At 41.8% G+C, this 18,601-nt stretch overlaps 1 protein-coding gene across 5 annotated transcripts in view; it reads left to right on the top strand.

The window, feature by feature from the left end:
- The first annotated feature begins 19 nt into the window (after positions 1-19).
- The window catches only part of RNLS (renalase, FAD dependent amine oxidase), a 106,439-nt gene continuing 87,857 nt past the window's right edge, over positions 20-18,601 (top strand). For all 5 annotated transcript variants that reach the window (XR_014586873.1, XR_014586874.1, XM_083844534.1 and 2 more), the window contains exons 1-4: positions 20-147; positions 242-347; positions 1,434-1,576; positions 2,744-2,902. Coding sequence is in view for 3 of the 5 variants with exons in the window: in XM_083844534.1 (XP_083700660.1) it covers positions 36-147; positions 242-347; positions 1,434-1,576; positions 2,744-2,902 (520 nt within the window). In the remaining 2 variants the exon portion in view is untranslated. The remainder of the gene's footprint in view (positions 148-241; positions 348-1,433; positions 1,577-2,743; positions 2,903-18,601) is intronic.

The following is an 18,601-nucleotide window of genomic DNA, read 5'->3' as shown; positions in this document are numbered from 1 at the left end:
GTGCCTCCCGGCGGCGGGGCGGGGCGGGGCGGGCGATGGCGGGGGTGCTGGTGGTGGGCGCGGGGCTGACCGGCGGCGCCTGCGCGGCGCTGCTGCGGGGGGCGGCGCGGGGTCGCGTCGTCGTGTGGGACAAGGCGCGCGGCGCAGGTGGGCCCGGCGGGCTGGGGCGGGGGCGGGCGGCCGGCCGGGGTTGGGCCGAGCCGGGCCGGGCCGAGCCGAGCCGAGCGGTCGTTGCTTGCAGGGGGCCGCATGAGCACGAGCCGCAGCGAGGGGGACGCCGCCTGCAGCGCCGACCTGGGAGCGCAGTACGTCAGCCCGCGGGCGGGGCGCGCCGGGCCGCGCGGCAGGTGAGCGGCCCCGGCCCCCGAGGGAGCGGGCGGAGCGAGCGCCCCGTGCCTCTCCGCGGCCCCTGCCTGCGCCCCTCCGCTCTTGGCGGTGCCTCTGGGGCCGCGGCCGGGCGGAGGCTTTTCTCTGTTGGCGGCGGTTGGGGAGGTGAAGGTGGTGCTGAGGAAGTCGGGGGCAGAGCGGGCGGAGCGGGAGGTCGCTGCGGGCCAGGCGGGCTCGGGGGCGAAGTGACCTTCCTCGGGACGGCACCCGTGGGTCGCCGTCGCACCTGCTGCGCGGGGCCGGGTGTGCCCACCGCAGGCACGCCTATGGTGGGGGCGGCCCGGTGCCCCTCTGCGCACAGGGGCGTTTTTTGCCGAGGGCCGACGTACGTCGGAGCCCCCTAGACCTCGTGAAAAAGGCTTTAGGTGCCGGAGAAAAGCGAGGTGTGAAAGCAGAAGCGGGGATCCTTGTGTTTTGTGCCTAGCTTCTTGGGGCTGTGAAGTCTCCACCTCTAAGAAAAGCTGTCACTGACTGCGGGGATAGGGAGAGATGGCGTCCGTTGGGATCGGAGGCCTGCTGGGGCTTGCTCGTGGCACGGGGCTGTGCCCGGTAGGCTTGGGAGGGGAGCAGTGATGTAACGATGGGAAGCTGTCAGCAAAGTGGGGCGTTTGTACCAGAACCCGGGAAAAATCACGCGTGTTTCAGGCGTCCACATACAGCTCCTGGAGCATTCCTGCACCCCACAGTGAACAGATGGCAGTTCATTTTGTACTGATGTTCAAAGCTTTAATAAGAGCCCTGTATTGCGTGTTTCAATCAGTCGTGAAACTTTCTGGTCAGACGGCTCTCTAGCAGTTTGTATTACAGGCACAGTAGGTAGTGTTGCTGTCTTACAAGAGGCTAGCCCCCAGTAAAACAGCAATATCGTTTGTCTTTATATTTGAGGTTCTTGGTTGTGCATAGTCGGCCTGAAAAACAGGGAGACTGCAGAACAGTTTTTATTGATTTGAAAGTTGGGCTTCTCATCTTTAATTGCAAAAAGTAATGGCAGCTGGTGTTGGTTTTCATGCAGTGAGTTTTCATCTCTGTCGTTTGCTCTTTTTAAGCTTCTACGATGAACTTCTGTCTCATGGCATCTTGAAACCACTGACTGCACCCATTGAAGGAATGGTAGAGAAGGAAGGCTCTTGCAATTACATGGCACCTCAGGGCATCTCCTCAGTTGTCAAGTATTATTTAAAACAGTCAGGTAATTTTTAGATGCCTTTGTTTGAAATTAAAGTTTTTAATTACGATGTTTTTGATGGCATTCTTGAATGTTCTAATTGGAGATTTAAATTTGAAAAACTGTTCAAGTTCCTTATTTGTTTATATATGTCTTGAAGTTACTTAAGTAGTTAAACGTGTCTGTGAGCTTTGGAAATTTCCAAGTCCTGCAGGCACTTCACTGACTTCAGCTGCACTGCAGGCATATGAAAAATGTCTACAGATGTAAGAACTGTAGGACCAATAGCCAAGATTATATTTATCCTGTGTGGTTAGCAAGTCCTATGCAGTTAGGACAGAAATAATGTAGTGGGAGTAAGATGACACTGTGTTTGCACAGGTGATTGAGAAGATATTTAAGCTGCATACAACTTGAATAAAGTGAGTGTTTTTTTTCCACAAGCAGCTGGGAGCACAGTGGTGGGTTACATCCTGTGTTTTGAAGAAATGAGCACTTAGTATGTAAACCTCCTGTGTTGAAAGCTCTTCAGAAAAGACTTGAAGAGAAGAATATCTGCTAGTTTAAACTGTAACTACCACAGTAGGTGGAATGTGGCAGAACCACAATATACTGCTTAGTGAACTAATTTAACTCTGGTTTGAGGAACGTTAGTTTTATGAGCAGTCAAGGTTTGCACGTTTCATGGGACTTTTTTAATTAGCTGTTCTTTTAGTCCCTAATCTTTCAAGTAATTATGCTCCTGTCTTCCTGTATGTGTGATGTGCTAAGGGGGACAGTTCTCTCTTTCAGCTCCTGGATGTATGCTTTGGTCCCTTACCCTGTGCCACGTCCTGTGCTCGTCCGATTTCATGCTGAGGCAGTTCAGCTCACTAAAGCCACAGGAATCAAACCTGTCAGAGAGCAGCTGATAGTTTTCCACCTGCTTACTGAGCTGAATCATGTCAGTAAGGAGTCGGATGAATGCCAGCCCTAACAGAAGAGAGTTACAAGAATTTTTCAACCAATGAGGATCTCTTCTTTAAATGTCCTATGGTGGCTGTTAAATTCAGCAACCTAATTTGTGAAACTTTGCCCAAAGATCATCTGTGTGCTTTGCTGTTTGCAAGCCATCCACTTACTAAGGGAAACTACTGTGTATTTCTCCATGGAATCCAGTTACATGTATTTAACTCTTCTTTTTTGAACCAGGTGCAGAGGTCTTCTATGGATACCACGTAACTCACATCTCTCTTCGAGATGGGAAATGGGAAGTCTCCAGGAAAATGGGACCACCAGAACTGTTTGATATAGTTATTCTCACAATGCCTGTTCCACAAGTTCTTCAGCTACAAGGTGACATTGTAAACAGTAAGTTTGTACCTCAGAACTGCAGGTATTGAGCCTGAAATGGTAATTGAGCTTCAAGTATAGTAAAAAAAGCCCTCAACAGTCTGAGCTGCCTGTTAATTTCTGCCAGAACATGATAAATCTCAAACTGATAGGAGATGGGTAGTTGTGAGGCTATATGTGTTGTGCATGAGCAGTAATTCTAGATGGAAAAAAATCTCTGCAAATTTTTGCTGAGTCACTTTTTCATCTGAGCTTTAATTCTGGGGGGGGCTTCCAAAACAGGATAGTCTTTTTGTAACTTGAAAATAGTTATCAAAATGGACAAGATCCTCAGCTAGTCTGCACGTGATTGTTTCCTTGTTGCTACCTCTTTGTGGAAGTCTGATTTTTTTTATTTTTTTTCACTGCTGCCCTTGGTATGTTTGCACTTGGGATGACCCAGGGACTAAGACTTGAATAACGTATGCACTGCAGGGAAAATCCCTGGGGCATTCAGTGGGACTAAAATCATATGGCCTTCAGGGGACAAAAAAGCTGGGAGCAGGGCTCTTTGATCTGTAGTCTAGGAGATGAAAGCCTCTCAGACCCTCCAGCTTGTTTGCTGTTTCTGGCTGTCCCCTTGGGGGTTGTATTTCCCAAACATGATTAAGTCTCAATTAACCTTTGATGCTTAATTGGGGTAAATGTGTTTAACAGTGCCATGGAGGCTTAGAAAGAGCAGCTTTGTGCTGAGAAAGGAATGTAAGTTCCAGTCTGGACAGCTTTCCCAGCTTAGGTGTGTTATCTTGGCCTGTGGCTTGCAGCGCCAGCTTTTCTCTGAAATTCAGCTGGTGAGCCCTGCTCAGCCATGTTGGCACTGTGCTGGTCGGTGCCTGTCCACAGCATGCTCCCTGCAGCAGGAGGTGCCACCCTGCAGGGGAGCAGATTTGTTGCAGTTACCACAGACCTGATCCACATTAAGGAGTCCTTGCATGAGGATTTCCAGGAGAGGAATCTCAATGCAGCTCTTACGGTTGATGCTGAGCAGAGGCCAGGAGGCATAGCCAGGCCTGCGCTGGCTCTGGCAAAGCCATATGAAGTGCACTGGGCTTCATTTATTGGTGGATAGGTGGATTTATCACCTCAGCTGCAGTGTTGTACCAAGGACATGCTGCATCTGGCTCATAAACTCTCGTTGAACTGAGTGTGCTGGCAGCAGTGTGGGGCAGCCACATGACTCTGTTTTGAGTCAGTTCTGGTCTGACAGGGCTCGTTGCCTCTTTGCTGCCAGATCCTGAAGTAGACACTTTAAAATTTGTGGGTTTTCCACTCTCTGGTTTGTAGCAGCTCTGCCAGCACTCTAAAGATGAAGAGCTGACCTTGGCTCCTTGTGTTGTGCTGTATCTTTTTAATGCGTTTAAATACATGTGTGCTTTGGAGGTGTTTGCCATCATGGCTAACTCTCAAGCTACTCCAGTTCAGTTAGGTCAGCTCACAGTGTGTCAGGGCTTCAAGCACCTCAACAGTCCAGACTCTACAAATGTATTGGGACAGGCCTAAGAAGGTAGCAGTTTGCTTGGTGGTGCGATTAAAAGGGCAAACGATGCACTGTGGTGGCTCTGTCCAGCGTCCCTTCCAACAGGGATTGATAGTGAATGTCCTGGGAATGGAACAGGGTAACTAGTAGTACTGTCTGATAATATACTAAGGTAAAAATGTATTGCTTCATGAAAATCACGTACTTGGTACCCTACTTGCTCAATGTCACTTTGAGAGCAGTGTCTAGAGGAACGTGCTCGGGTATTGACTGCGTTCTTCACTTTGTTAAAGCAGCAAGTGAAAATGTGGGAGCAGATTTAGTGGAGTTAGGTGTATATTCCCTGGCATCTTGAAAATAATTTCCAATTTACATGACCATGTAAAAGATGAGTATTCTGGAATAAACTGGATTTAATACACATTTAATTACCATGCAATTTCAGTGGATGGGGACTGAGTGATGATTAAGTATCTGTGGCATATGTACATCATATGACTTTGTGGGCACTCTGTGGCTCTTACATTGGTTGAGAATGCTTTAAAACATTTTGAAATAATGGTAATATAAAGAAAAAAATGATAAAATTTTCCAGAAACCACTGAAAGCAGAAAACCTTCAAGTATGTACCAACTGTGCATTCCTGCCACCTTTTGAAAACATTGTTAGGGCAATTTGTTTTGAAAATTGAATCCTTTCATGTCCAAAAAGAAGGCAAGTCCCCTTCAGAAGACGTAGTTAAGGCGAACGGTTCATTTCACCTGCTCTGGTGCTGGAACTGTCAGATGTTGTGAAAAACATCTTTATCTTCTGTATAACTGCAGGATTAACTTCTACCCACGGGAACCCAGCAAGTCTTGTCTTCTCCTCCCTTTCTCCCCAGTTCTTTTTCTCTCTCTGCCTTTACTCTGTGTGGGACTAGTTTCTTTGCCAAATAGAGATTCCCAACCGTTAATTTTTCATCTCAAGGAACAGGGCTGACTCCCCATACCCTGGAGTTCCCCAGCATTAGATCTCTTGGCTTCTGTGCTACTGTTTGTATAGGCTAAGAAGTGAGGGGAAAATAATCAGGAGAATATAAGGGAGATGTTCCAGTGCCTGAACAAGGTCATGGTATCGGATCTTTCTTGACTTCCAAAGAGTCAGGGTGCATTACTGTATCTCCAGATCTCAGCCTTATATCGACTGCGTGTCAAAGAGCTGAGTTTTGGTGACAGAGAATTAGGGTTTCCTGGATCTGTCTCACTTGAGAGTTAACACGCAGTTTCATGGTGAGTTCAGGCTGGTGTAACTGGACAGCTGCAGAAAAGAATAGTCCTCTTCTCTTTGTGCTGACGTTGTCCTGCTTTTGCTGCCTCTGTCAGCATTAGTGAGTGGGTGTCACACTGCGAGTCAGATCTGCTCCCTGTTCTGACCCTGAGCTGACTGTGACAGTGTAAAATGCATTGTTTTTCACTTGACTGTATGAGCTGACCTGACTTGATGAGTGTCTGCCTGCTTGCTAGTGTTGTTAGCCTGCACATCTTCTGAACCTGCCTCCTTGCAAGGAGAGGAGGACAGTCCCTTGTGTGATCTGATGTTCCGAGAGCGGAGAAAAGATGTTGCTCTTCTAACGAGAAACATATTTGTACATTTGCAATGTACGAACTGGCAATTGCAGCTCCTCCTGGAAGGGGAAGTTCCTGCTTCTCATTGCAGACTTCCCCCTTGCTGTCACTCAGGGTGGGAGGAATCACTTCACTTCTCACTGCGCTCTGCCACAGCTGCAGCAGGAGGTGCCTCAGATACATCCAGCCGGAGGGAGGGGGCGACTTTCTGCTTCTAGCAACAGCAGCGTGTCGGGTCTGCTCAGATGGCAAGTGCAACTGCCCTGAGACTGCAGGCAATGGGATTAAAGCGAAGGGGGGATTTAGGAGTAACTCTACCTTAACTGTTGATCCTGAGACCTTTATTATATAGAAGACAGACACTGAGGCTAAATTAAAGACATAGACTGGCAAACTTGTGGTGATGTTAACTCTGCCACTGTTCTGGTTGCGATGAGCGGTGTCAACAGAGAGCGCTTTGGCCATTACCCCAGCAGTGATTGTAGGCCATGTTACAACCAGCCTTCACTACATACTCTGCTTTGCCTTGGTGTTGCCATCCCTGTTTTGACAATTTCTTAATTGGCGGCAGCTACTTCAAAGATCTTTAGTATCCTTGACTGTTCTCCTCCACCACTTGCTCTGTGAGGCTGCCCTTAGAGAAGTCTTTTCACATCAGTTTTGCTGCATGCTGGAGACTCAAGTGCTCCCCATGGACCCATGACAGATTCCATTTTGGCTACTTAGGTATAATTGGATCTTTCAATTCACAGATAAATTAAGTTTTAAATGTATTTTGATTGAGGAGTTGTTAGCATTAATGTAAAGATAAAGGCTATAAAATAAGTGATGGTGCATGGGAACAGCTGTGTGGAATAGGTGATGCTTTGATCCACTAGCAAGCACTGGAATTAACCTTTGATACACCTGCGTTTAAGAACCCAAGTTGGAGTGTTCAGATGGCTAATCAGAAGTGGAAAGTCACCCCTCGCAGAAATTCACCCTTTTGCTGTGTGAGTCTGGAGCTTAACTGTCACAGTAGTACTCTCCCCTGCTTGAGAACATTTAAGTGTTTCAATATTGTATTTTTAAACAGTGGTCCCATAAATGCTTGCCTTAAATGTGTAGTATGTTTCTTTAGTAACAAAATAGTTTGGGCACCTATGGCAATGCTTTCAGAGATGTGTCCTGAAAATTAGGCCTCTGTATTTGTAGATAAGTGCTTCAACAAAAGCATCCTACAGGTGCACATCGTGGGTTCCTCTCCCTGGCAGAGCTGCTGCGCATGACTGGGCTGAACAGCTGGGACCTGGCAATCGGCTTAACCTTAACGTAGGTGCCTTTGGGTCTGGTGACTGATCTGGGCTTAGACTGGCGAATGTTTTCCTTGGTTATTATTTTAGACATCTTCAGTATTCTGTTGCAGAAGACGAATGAGATCAGGTTTATAAATTTGAAACAGCAAAATTTTACCCTTAGTGAGATGACTTACTAGTTCTTGCATTTGTGTTCTGGCTTCAGAAATGAAGGCAAGCAGTAGGGAAAACCACACCTACTTCAGGGAGGCATTATTTCCCATCCCAAGTCCTAAAAATCACTGTCTTTTATTCATGTGATACTCAGAGAATTAAGATTTTGAAATGGTGGGAGATGCATCCTTCCCATCCCCAATTTTATGTTCAGTGGCAAAGTTTCCATTTTAATACATAAAGCTCTGCAGACAGACTCTTTTGTTAGGTTGGTATATTAGTTTGGGTCTTTTCCCTGGTTTTTAACCTTTTAGATGAGATTGAACATTGTCATTGTGAAGCTATAAACATTTAGGAGGAGACAAACATAGGTGGCCTTTGGCAACCTAGAATTACCATTTACAATGGTCTGTGTGAGAAATTGCTCTTCCAGAGTTCCTTCTTTTATGGGTGTCATGCCAAAACTTAGTCTGATAAATGGAGAAGTGTGTGTGTGGTATACAAATCTCTTATTTTGTGTATATATATATATATATAAAAATATATATATTTGTGTGTGTGTATATATAAAAATATTTTTTTTCTGTTGTTCTTCTGTTTGTATTCTTGGAAATGGGCCAGCATTTATCAATTTTTAAGTGAAGAACGTGACTTGCTATGGTCAGTCTTTTTAGACTTATTCATCTTTGTTCATCTTCATTTTCAATCTCTGTTCATTCCTTCTACAACCATCGTGCCTAGGTGGACATACCAGTTGCATGTTTAGAAATAGCAGAGAGAGAAGTAATACTAGTGCTGCTGTAAGTCATAAAGTCTCTCGAGTTGGTAGGCTGTGAAATGGGCATTGTTAGGGCTCTTTGGTGTACTGATATCTGATGAAATTACCATTCACTGGTTTGCTTTGGTTGGTTTCAATTCAGAAATTGTATGTGTTCTGTCTTTATTTGAAATTACAGTAGAATTGCCAAACAAAAGTAATCAAAAGAAAAAAAAATCTTTTTGCAGTGTGTTCATTTTCCTTTGCTTTCTCTTCTTTACATAACGTGGTATGGCAAGAGTTGGTGACTTTCAAAGCTTTCTAAATAGTTCTAGTATTAGGTTGAGGCAGAAGGGGAAAATGGTTAGCTCCTTGCAACATGTTTGGAACAACAGTAGGTGGCAGCAATCAAATAATGTTTAGGACATTCCGTTTGCATGACTGTATCTACTGGGCTTACATGTATTTGGACTTTGCATATTTTGGTAGTAATTATTGTGGTTATGTGGAAGTTAAAGATGGATAAATGTGTTTGAGTTTTGTAATGTAAATTCAACGTCAAAAGAAAAATAAACGTGCTTAAAAGCAGAATCTTTGAAAGGTCTAGATTTTACAAATACTTATCTAATAGTATTTCAGACATGCTGGGCTGTTTTATTGGCTGCTGATGTTAGAAGAATCAATCAATAGTCACAATTTTGCGCATTTTCAAATGAGATCAACAAACTTATCTTTCAGCTCTGTTTTTAGTAAGAGGTTTGCAATTAAAGATCTCAAGTAGCTTTTATTTGTGTGTTCGGAATATTTGTGTGTTCGGAATGTTTGTGTTAAGTTGCTTTACTTGGAATTTAAAATTACAGTTCTGCGTGTTTAATCTGCTAATAAAAAGAAACGCTGTTGCTTTTGTTTTAAGCCTGACCTGTTTTTTCATCAGTGTAAATGTCCCACATGTTTTAAATAATACAAGCTGATGAGAATATATGAATAAAATAGGACTACCTTTACACAGGGAGGCTTTAAAATGTGAATTACGAATGCAAAACTTTGATAACTTTTCATGAGTCCCAAGTTCTTGCTGAGCACTTTCTGTGTATGTGTTTATTTTTGGATAGGATGATAAATTCTTCGTTTTGTAATTCCAGTTTCAAGCAATCTTAGCAGGGCTTATCCAGACCTTGAGTTTACTCTCATTACCTAACATCTAAAATGTCTAATGTAAACGTGTACACTGAATTGTTAGTTACTTATTGGGCCCTAGGAACTGAGGTCACACAGTGCAAATATTTGTGCTTTCAGGAAATACAAGTAGTTACTAATTTTGCGTGAGGGTAGTTGTTGATATTAATGTGGTCTTTTAAAAACACATCATTCATTTGAAATGGGTGCATCCCAGTTCTGACTGAGGTTGTCATAATGGAAGGATCAGTGTTGGTAAAATAGGATAAAACTGCTGTCACTGATGGAGACGTGACAGTGGCTGTTGGGATTCTTAGTGCTCTGGCAGAAATGCACGATGTCTTACTCTGACGTGAAACCCTCTGCCCTTGCCCAAGGGAGAGCTGTTGGAATGATGCGCCAGGATACAGGGCAGCTCTCCTTAGCTGTAACATCCCTCTTACAGTGTGTTTGGTTTCTGGCTGTTGAATTTTACCTATCATTCAGTGAAGGTCCCGTCCCTACCTCCCTCTGCTGGTGCCAGCTCTGGTGCTTACCTTCCGCTGCAGCAATTTGTTCCCTCCTGCAGGTAGATCTGACCTGCCAATCCAGGAAGTATATCTATATATGTACACATGAGATTGTTTTTGTTGGGTTGAGGAGTTAGGAACCACAACACTGGCTTTAAAGCAGGCTAAGCTGTTATATGCTCTCTGCCTTCTGCAGCTCAGGTATAGCCTTCCTGCTTAGGGAATACCTTAAAAACAAACAAACAAAAACCTACTGAAGCTGAAATCACAATGTCAGGAAAAATCACAGTATGCCATGCATGCTCTTAAGTGAGTGCTTAACTTACCTAGCCTATTTTTAGTTTTTTTTAAATACAGAGTGATTATAATAAGACTTCTTTTTCCCACAGTTGTTAATAGAACACATTAAAAGCCTATCAAAAGTCAAACAGGCTACCACACTGATTCCAGTGACCCTCTTTATCTGAGAAGTCTGAGGATTGAGCCAGATGTTTGTGAGCACGAGAGGTTTGCAAAGGAGAATGAAATAGCGTAGTATTAGATAAAGGACTACTTTGCATTTTATTGTCAGTTAACATTGCCACAATTTTGTCTAGTAAAAAGCTGTAACTTTGATTTGACAGATCTCAAATCTGGAGGGGGAAAAAAATCCAATACAGTGGATTTTTTACAAGGATACAGTGCTGGAAAAGAAAAGCCTGCTGCCTTTGTCTTCAGAGTGGAAGGGAGTGGGGCAGCTGCTTCCCACTCCAGGGGAGCCTCCAGTTTCCTTTGGCCTGACAAGGATAACAGCTCCTAAAAGGAAGCCTGCAGAGGGGTCACACACCATCAGAGCATCTCTCTTTGGTGCCTTGTAATGTTACAGAAACGTTTCCTTCAGCAGTCTTCTATTACTTGTTCTACCCTTCCTCCAGCAAGGCAGTTTTATCAGCACAACTGTCTGTGGGACCACAGTAATGTAGCTTCCCCCCCTGCCCTTGCCCCAAAAAGTTATTTTTAGCAGGATTGTGTGTGAGATCTTCAGTTCACCATGTGGTCCGCAGACTCACTGGCACAATATGCACTTTGAGCAAGGGGAGGAGAGCAGCACAGGATCTGTGCAACTGATTGAGCCATATAGGCAAAGAAATGCTCATGAATCTGTGGTTTGAATTCTAAGCTTAGGTTTCCTGTGTAGTCCCAGGAGAGATTCAGAGCACCTGCACCTTAAACAGGCAGCAGATTGTGCTGATTTAGCTGAATTGCTTTAAAAAAATTACTTCTGACATGTGAGGCAATGGTGCTTTTCTGTGTTGAAACATGTAGTTTATCATGCTCTGGCTATCTCTAAGTATTGTAACCTGAACACGCTTCTCTTCCTGCCCTTACTGTCTGTGCTGCTTGGCAGAATGCTGCAACACCAGGCACCAGGGGACGTAATCATGGAAACTTTATTTAATGCCTGTTTAGCAACTTTATGTTGCTCCAGTAGTGTATCTCCAAACGGAGAATTGGCACCCCAGGAATATCAGATCAGCTAAACATGAGCCCATGTGTATATGCACATGTTAGCTTTTTTCTAAATAATAAAGGTGATGGTATTTGAACACAGGACGTATTTGGAACAGAAGAAATAAATGCTCTGAAATTTGTTTATCTGAACAATAAACAGATACCTCTCAGTTTTTCCCAACAGACAGTCTTTGGTACTGTCCAGGGATTGTGTTTAGACAGAGAAATCTTTCCAAAGCTGTGAGCCTAAAGAAAAGAAGTTTCCCTGCCACAAAATGTGAACAAACTAAACAGTTCTGAAACTTCTTCATTCGTGTTTCATGGTACATGTGTTTAATGAGCTGATGGTTTCTATGTTATAAGAAGCCTGGATGTGCTACTGAGAACTTGCTCTTCAGTAAGTCTAGCCAAGGGATTTATATTAGACTTAAATTTTTAAATCTTTAATGTAAATTTCTTTACAGTTGATTTTTGGGAGTCAGTGATAATGTAGTTCTTCACCTCTCACTTTGAGTGAAGTCTTTTTGTTTGAAATTTTGCTCATCTTTAGGTGAGGGGAGTGGTTAAACTTGCGTGGAAACACGTTTAGAAAAGATCTCTCTCCTAGTCTGTTACCATACCTGCTCGGCATATGTGGGAGAGAAGTGGGCTAAGGTGACCCTAGGCTGCCTCTGAGGATTTTATAGCCATCATTTTGAAATGAAACCTAAAACTTGAATGTTTTATGGAGTTGAAAATCTTTTTAAGTCTAATGTATGTTTGCAGTAGTCTTAATTGTGTGTGTTGCATTTTTATTTTTTTACCAAAAAATCACATTATCACATAATTGCGTTACAATCAGATAGGCAGATGGAAGTCTTCACTGGAACACTTTTTTTTTAATGCTATGTGCAGTGCCCCTAGACTAGATGGGTTTTCATGGATTCTAGGGAATTTTGATAGCTGATGTTTACTCTCACCACTGTAATTGAGACTGTTTTTTATAAAGATTCTCTTTACCTCACACTGATAACATCTGTAAACCTTTATTTTGCAGAAGTATTGCAGTGAATATTGTTGGTCTTGAATGTGTCTGATGGGTCAGCTCACTGATGTGGCTGAAAACTAGCACTAGGGGAAACATCCCATAACAAAAAAAGGTTTGTGCTTGCCTCAGCAAGTCGGTCCGATTTAGTCGGTGGTTGTGTGAGCTCTAGAGCTGAGCAACCCGAGAGAGATGGGAATGCCCTCTGTGGTGAGAAATCTGCAGTCAGGACAGTTGAAGCTGAAACTTCAGGATAAAGGTGCGTTTCCTTTGTACCCCTTCTTACACCCTGTTCTTTGCTTCTTGAACAATGGCCTCTTTCTTCTGTAATTTCAATCCAGAATATTATAATCTGATAGTATTTTAGCTGCAGTGCATTATAAGCCCACATTTACTTTTGGCTGCATTGGCACTAGCCTTATTTGAATTCCACCTTTCCAGAGACACTCAAAGCACTGTGAGGGTCTCCTGTGACTGTGTTCCGTTTTAAAAAAAAAAGATTAACTTTGTTCAGACTAGTGTAGTTCTCACCTCATTTGAAGACAGAATCTGGCTTCCTTACCCAGTGTTTCAGAAATTACTGATGATACTGTGTTCTTCAGGTTTACTTCAATTTCATTGTAGCATGATTTTTTTTCAAAACTTTGTTCATGTCCATGGTATGTTTGTGAGAATGAACTCTGTTCCAGGACTTCTAATTACAAGACCAAGCCCACTGTTCTGACCCACATGAGTTTCCTGAAAGCTAGCAGATGACCATCAGTGGTCACCAGACTGATTCGTAAATCAGATGACAGGGAATGGAGGTTGAAGTTTGTGCTAATGACCACGCTTCTTAAAGTAGTGTGCCTGGAGGTAAAGTCTTTCATTTGTCATATACCTTAATAGTTTGTTTGAAGAATGTAAATAGTGTTGGAGCTTCATAATAAAAATCAGATGTGAGACTTCCCAAAGCCCTTCAGGTCTTGTTCATTTATCATAATTTCTATTTTCTTTAGTAACTGTTCTAGCATCTGCCATGAGTTCTTCATCTATGGATGTTTTGAGGGGTTGAGAACTTTATTTCAGATGTGGTTGGCAGAACAACTCTAAGTATTGCTTCACTTTTTAATTCCTATCATTCATAATGGTTGGACTAGCTAATAGTAGCATAGCAGTTGAATGTTGTAAGCTTCAAATGTTTCCTGTTTGCGCCAAGGTTGTTTTGGGCTTTGTTTCTGTGCCTGATTTTATTGATTGACTACTGAAATTTTGATCTTTGAAATTATGAATTACTTTGCTCCAAATGAGAAGACATCATGTGTGTAAAATTCGATGGCAAGAAAATTTAAAACACAAGTTTGTAGCTTATTAGCAGTTGTCAGGTGGGTGTACGTGGATCTTGCTGGTCAAGACTTGCTGTAGGGTGATCAAGGTGGGCTTGAATGTTGGTTACATTTCAAATATAGATTAGGAAGCACCATTTGCATCGTAGTCTTCCCAATCCACTGTTGTTTAACAGGGTAAGCAGGCAGTCTCACAATCCCAACACTTAATTAATATAGGAAATGGAATAGGCTAGGTGAGAAAAGGTGACATGATTGGTTGACTTTGACTTTGCTGTAACATAGGGAGCTTCATCAACAAAATCAGTTGCTACAAATTAATAAAATGTAAAGAACACCTTATCTTATTTAAAGGGATTAAAGCTATCCTTTTACTTAATTTATTCAGAAGAACAAGGGATATGCAAATAAGGCTGTCTGGAGTCAGTTCTGTTGCACCAGTAGCCTCTGAGTCTATTCCCAGAAGTAATGGTTTTAAAAATAAAAACTGGGCTGAAATGTGTCTGATTGGTGCTTCTCTGAGATAGATATAAGAAGATAAGTGTATACCTGTACGTAAAGAAGGATTTATTGATTTTTCTCATTGATTTGTGCTTTATAGGAGATGCTTCTGTTTTATTTTAATGATAGCTAAAAGACTTTAAATAAATAATTCTGTGACTATTTCTAGCTTTTGGACAGTGACTCAAAACAAAACGTATGCACGGACTTCAACATCTTATGACTACATGACCTGAGCTCTTGGTCGCTTAGATATACAGTAACTGCAGTCATAAAATGATTTGTTTCAAATTCAGTGTCTGCCTTGTACAGAATAAGCAAACCCTGAAATATAGCTGAACATAGTATTTCTAAGCCGCATATGGCAGCAAAGTCGCTGCTGCATTGTGTTTGCAAAAGCAGTGGTCGAAAGGGAACGACAACGAACAGTGCATGAGCTAAAGGCTGAACAGATTAGCTACCTATGGAAACACAGGGAGGCAAATTTTAAGTGTACAATGTGCAGACAGCACGTGGTTTAAGTGTCTTGCAGACTGTTAAGTGACTGCAGAACAAGAAAGCAATGTATGCTTTTATGAAGCATAAAAGAAATAGCCTTTTCTGGCTGTTTGCATGTTCTTTTCTCACCAGCACAATAGGAAGTATATTCATCAAAAGCACTCATTTATTTTGAATTTAGGAATGTTTGTTTCAAAAATAAGCTCAAAACCAACATTCCCATTTTGTAACATGTTATACTCAAAGACAAGTTGGAAGCAGGCAAAAAACAAAAACAAAAAACAAAAAAAAAAAAAACCAAAAAAAACCTTTGAAATGAACACTTGTTTTTAAATAGCTGAACTACTACTAGAATTTGTGACTGACCAGGTAAAAAGGTTCCTTGCTTCCATAAGATGCAATTACCGAAACTAGCTTAATTTTGCGCTCTGAAGAAAATGCCATGCAATTCTTAACAAAACGAGGAGAGTTTCTTCAAGTTTGGGTTTTGAATGTTTGTTTTATGTTTATCTGCAAAGAACCATTGGAATAATTAAATACTGAATCAAAATTCCAGGGGCCTCAGTGTCCTTTCTCATACATGCATTTAAGCAGTGTGATTTACGAAGTAAATGCTTGTTTAAATTGGGGGAGAAAACAAACAGATTTCTCATAACTTTTAATATTTTGTATGTTAGTGTTCCTTTGCATTTACAGAAACATATCATCCCTTCACAGTATGGCATGGAATCTTAAACAGAGTCTCAAGGTTGAGAGAGAATGGAAATTGTCTCCTGCGTGTATAAGTTGTGAGTTTTGACATTTCTTCATCTCTGTGTTGTTAGCACTTCATAGGTTGCTAGTGTTTCCCAAATACTTTCTTAAGGCATCACATAATGGATATCTTTAGATAAAAGTAAGTCTGTTTGTGTCATGCCTGCGCTACAGGACGTTGGCAAGAGGAGCACTTGTTTTCCTGGAAAAAGGTATACTAATAAATGCTCCCTGATGCTGTCAGAATACTTTCAGGAAGGCATTCTACTCGAAATTTGTGTATTGCTTAAAATCCTGTGAAAGGTCATAATTTTGGCAAGCAAAGGTGGTAGCTTTTTTTTTTTTTAACTTCAACTCCTCAAGGTTTTTGCCCCTTCGTTCTTCAGGAGTATGTTTTTTTTTTCTAGCTCTCCTCTATGATAGTTTTAGTAATAGAAGAAGAAATAATACAATATTGCTTAATATGTTACATTTGCGATGGACTGTTCCGAGGCTGCGCTTGGAAGATACAAAATATATGTGCAAGGGTAGCATGAGAGAATGCACCGATTCATGATGAGGAGTAAGGAGGATTAAAAAAATGCTCAATTTGCAAGACATCTAGATAACTGGGGCTTCTTGGACCCTGGGAACTGGATCAAACCAACCTTGCGGTTTGGACTGAGACCAAGGGCTCAGAGAGCATGCGTGAGACGGAAAGGTTAAAAAGTTCACCTCTGATGAAGACGTCTTACTTCATCCCGATGACCACCAGAGAGTAGTACGCAAGCGCAGAAGGACTGATAGGATAATTAGCATACAAAGCGAGGCTAGGCGGAGCTAGGAAATGAATATGCATAGATGAGTTGTGAAACCTAATGCATATGTAATATCTTAGGAGATAAAAGAGAACTAAGAGAACAAATCAGACGAAGTTAGAATTGGGCAGGCACGCCCCTAACTTCTGGCGCCTAATAAAGCACCTTCATATAATCACTTTGTGGATTACGTGTCTTCATGAACGCTAACAATAGCAGTCACAGTGCCATACTTTCTGCTTCCCATATGCTGCAAGAAGTAGAAACACAGTCAGATCTTTAGAAGGGAAATATAACGCTTCAGTTCTTTTTCTTTAACTTTTAGGAGGAGATAGAATGCCATAGTAATCCCATGGGGGAAAAAGTCTGACAGTTCCTTGTGGACAGCTTCAGTTAAGGTTCGTAAGAGAAAATGGTTAACTTTCACATCTCCTACATGCTTAAAAATGCTATGGTAGCATGGGGCTGTGGAAACAACCTAAGCAGGATTTTCAGATGACTTACTAGCGTGGATTTCATATCAATACTATTTTTAAGCTTTTGGCTTTGGATTTTTTCTTAAGCTCTCATAAATCTCCTGTCAGTGAAACTGCTGCTGATACGTACGTGTTTACAGGCAATGAAATACATAGATACCTGGTTTCTTTTAAATGCATGTTTATTCTTTTCTGTCATGTTTCCTTTAGCTGTAAATATCTCCCTGTGTTGCGTGTTTGGTTTTTTTTTGCATCACCCTGTCAGTGTTTACAGTTTTCTGTAAAGTCAAATGTCAAAATACTAAGTATTATAATGGTTCATGGGGTTTAGGTTTCAATTTTCAGTGAGTACCTGCCTTTTCTTTCTTTTAAGTGGCACTTTCAAGGCAGATAAGCAAGTCTGAGCAGCATTTTATGAGATCAGAACTTCTACTATTTTTGCCTTTGACTAAAATAGCAAACTCTGACAATAGTCACCATCAATAGCTGTAAAACAGTTTTCCAAGGAAGGGTTTGTTGTGCCGGGGGAGGGGAGAGTTTGGCTTTTAAGTACAGCATTTGGTATCATGTACTAATGTCAAGGAATTCTTCCTTCTGCTCCATCTGGTATTTTTTCATTCTCTGCTAGGTTGTAGCTGATCTGTCAATAACTTTCAAGGAATTTTTTTTTGTGTTGCATTTTGAATACTGATAATATGCAGTGGAGGCTTACTTTCTTAAAAGTAAAACAAAAAAAAAACATACAAAAACAAAAGAAAATGTGGGAAAACGGGTTTTTACATTATATACCTGATTGTGTGTCTAAAATCATGTGCATGATATGCATGTTCTCATTTATGAAAGTTGGATAAATCATGGCATAGAGAGGCCATTTGTAGTCATGTACAATTTGCTTAATTTATCTGTGCTTTCATAACACATGCATGTTTGGTTGCACCCCATCTCTCATATCAGACTTTCTAAAGGATTTAGACATGCAAACTGAAAGAATATGTGGTAAAACAAAAGCAAGTAAATAGGCAAGACATCCAGAGCACGTGATACAGTTGAAGCTATATGAAGGAACTAAATGATTGTGGATGAGGCATAACAAATGTATGTTTGCTTTAATTTTTTAGCCATTACAGGCTTTTTTTCTGTTCATGGTTTATATTTTAGATATATCCAAATATCAGGCAAGGAAATTGTCTGAAGGAAAAACCCTGTTATTAATGGAAAAGTAGTCTAACAACAACTGTTGTACTGTGAATGTGATTCGTATGTCCATGCTGTTTCAGCTTTGAGGGAAGCTTAACTTCTCTTTATTGGTATTTCAACCTGTACAAATGGAAGTTAACGCTTACCATGCAGATACTTACTGAGGTTAAGTTCAATTAGGACTAGATTTTGAGACAAGAAAGCCTATCTGGTGCTTTCTCTGCATTCTTGCTCTACAAACCAGCCGATTTCTAGATACATGGTGATGTAGCATAACCTTTAGTAAAATTCACAAAAGTTACTACATATGTTTGAATTAATCTAAAGAAACACTTTTCCCTGTGTAACACTGTGGCCATTTATGTTTTCACAGTCTCTGAGGAGTTTTTATAGAATCACAGAATCGCAAAATGGTTTGGATTGGAAGGGACCTTAAAGCTCATCTGGTTCCAGCCCCCTGCTGTTGGCAGGGACACCTCCCAATACACTAAGCTGCAAAAAAAACCATCCAGCCTGGTCTTGAGCACTGCCAGGGAAGGAGCATCCGCAGCTTCTCTGGGCAGCCTGTGCCAGTGCCTCAACCACCCTCACAGTGAAAATTTCTTCTAATATCCAGTCTAAATCTACCCTGTTTTCAGCTGC

The sequence above is a fragment of the Anser anser genome (genome assembly GCF_964211835.1).
Source record: "Anser anser genome assembly, chromosome: 7".
Classification (NCBI taxonomy): Eukaryota; Metazoa; Chordata; class Aves; order Anseriformes; family Anatidae; genus Anser; species Anser anser.
The sequence above is the reverse complement of the archived record's forward strand: the minus strand, read 5'-3'. Positions and strand labels throughout refer to the sequence as shown.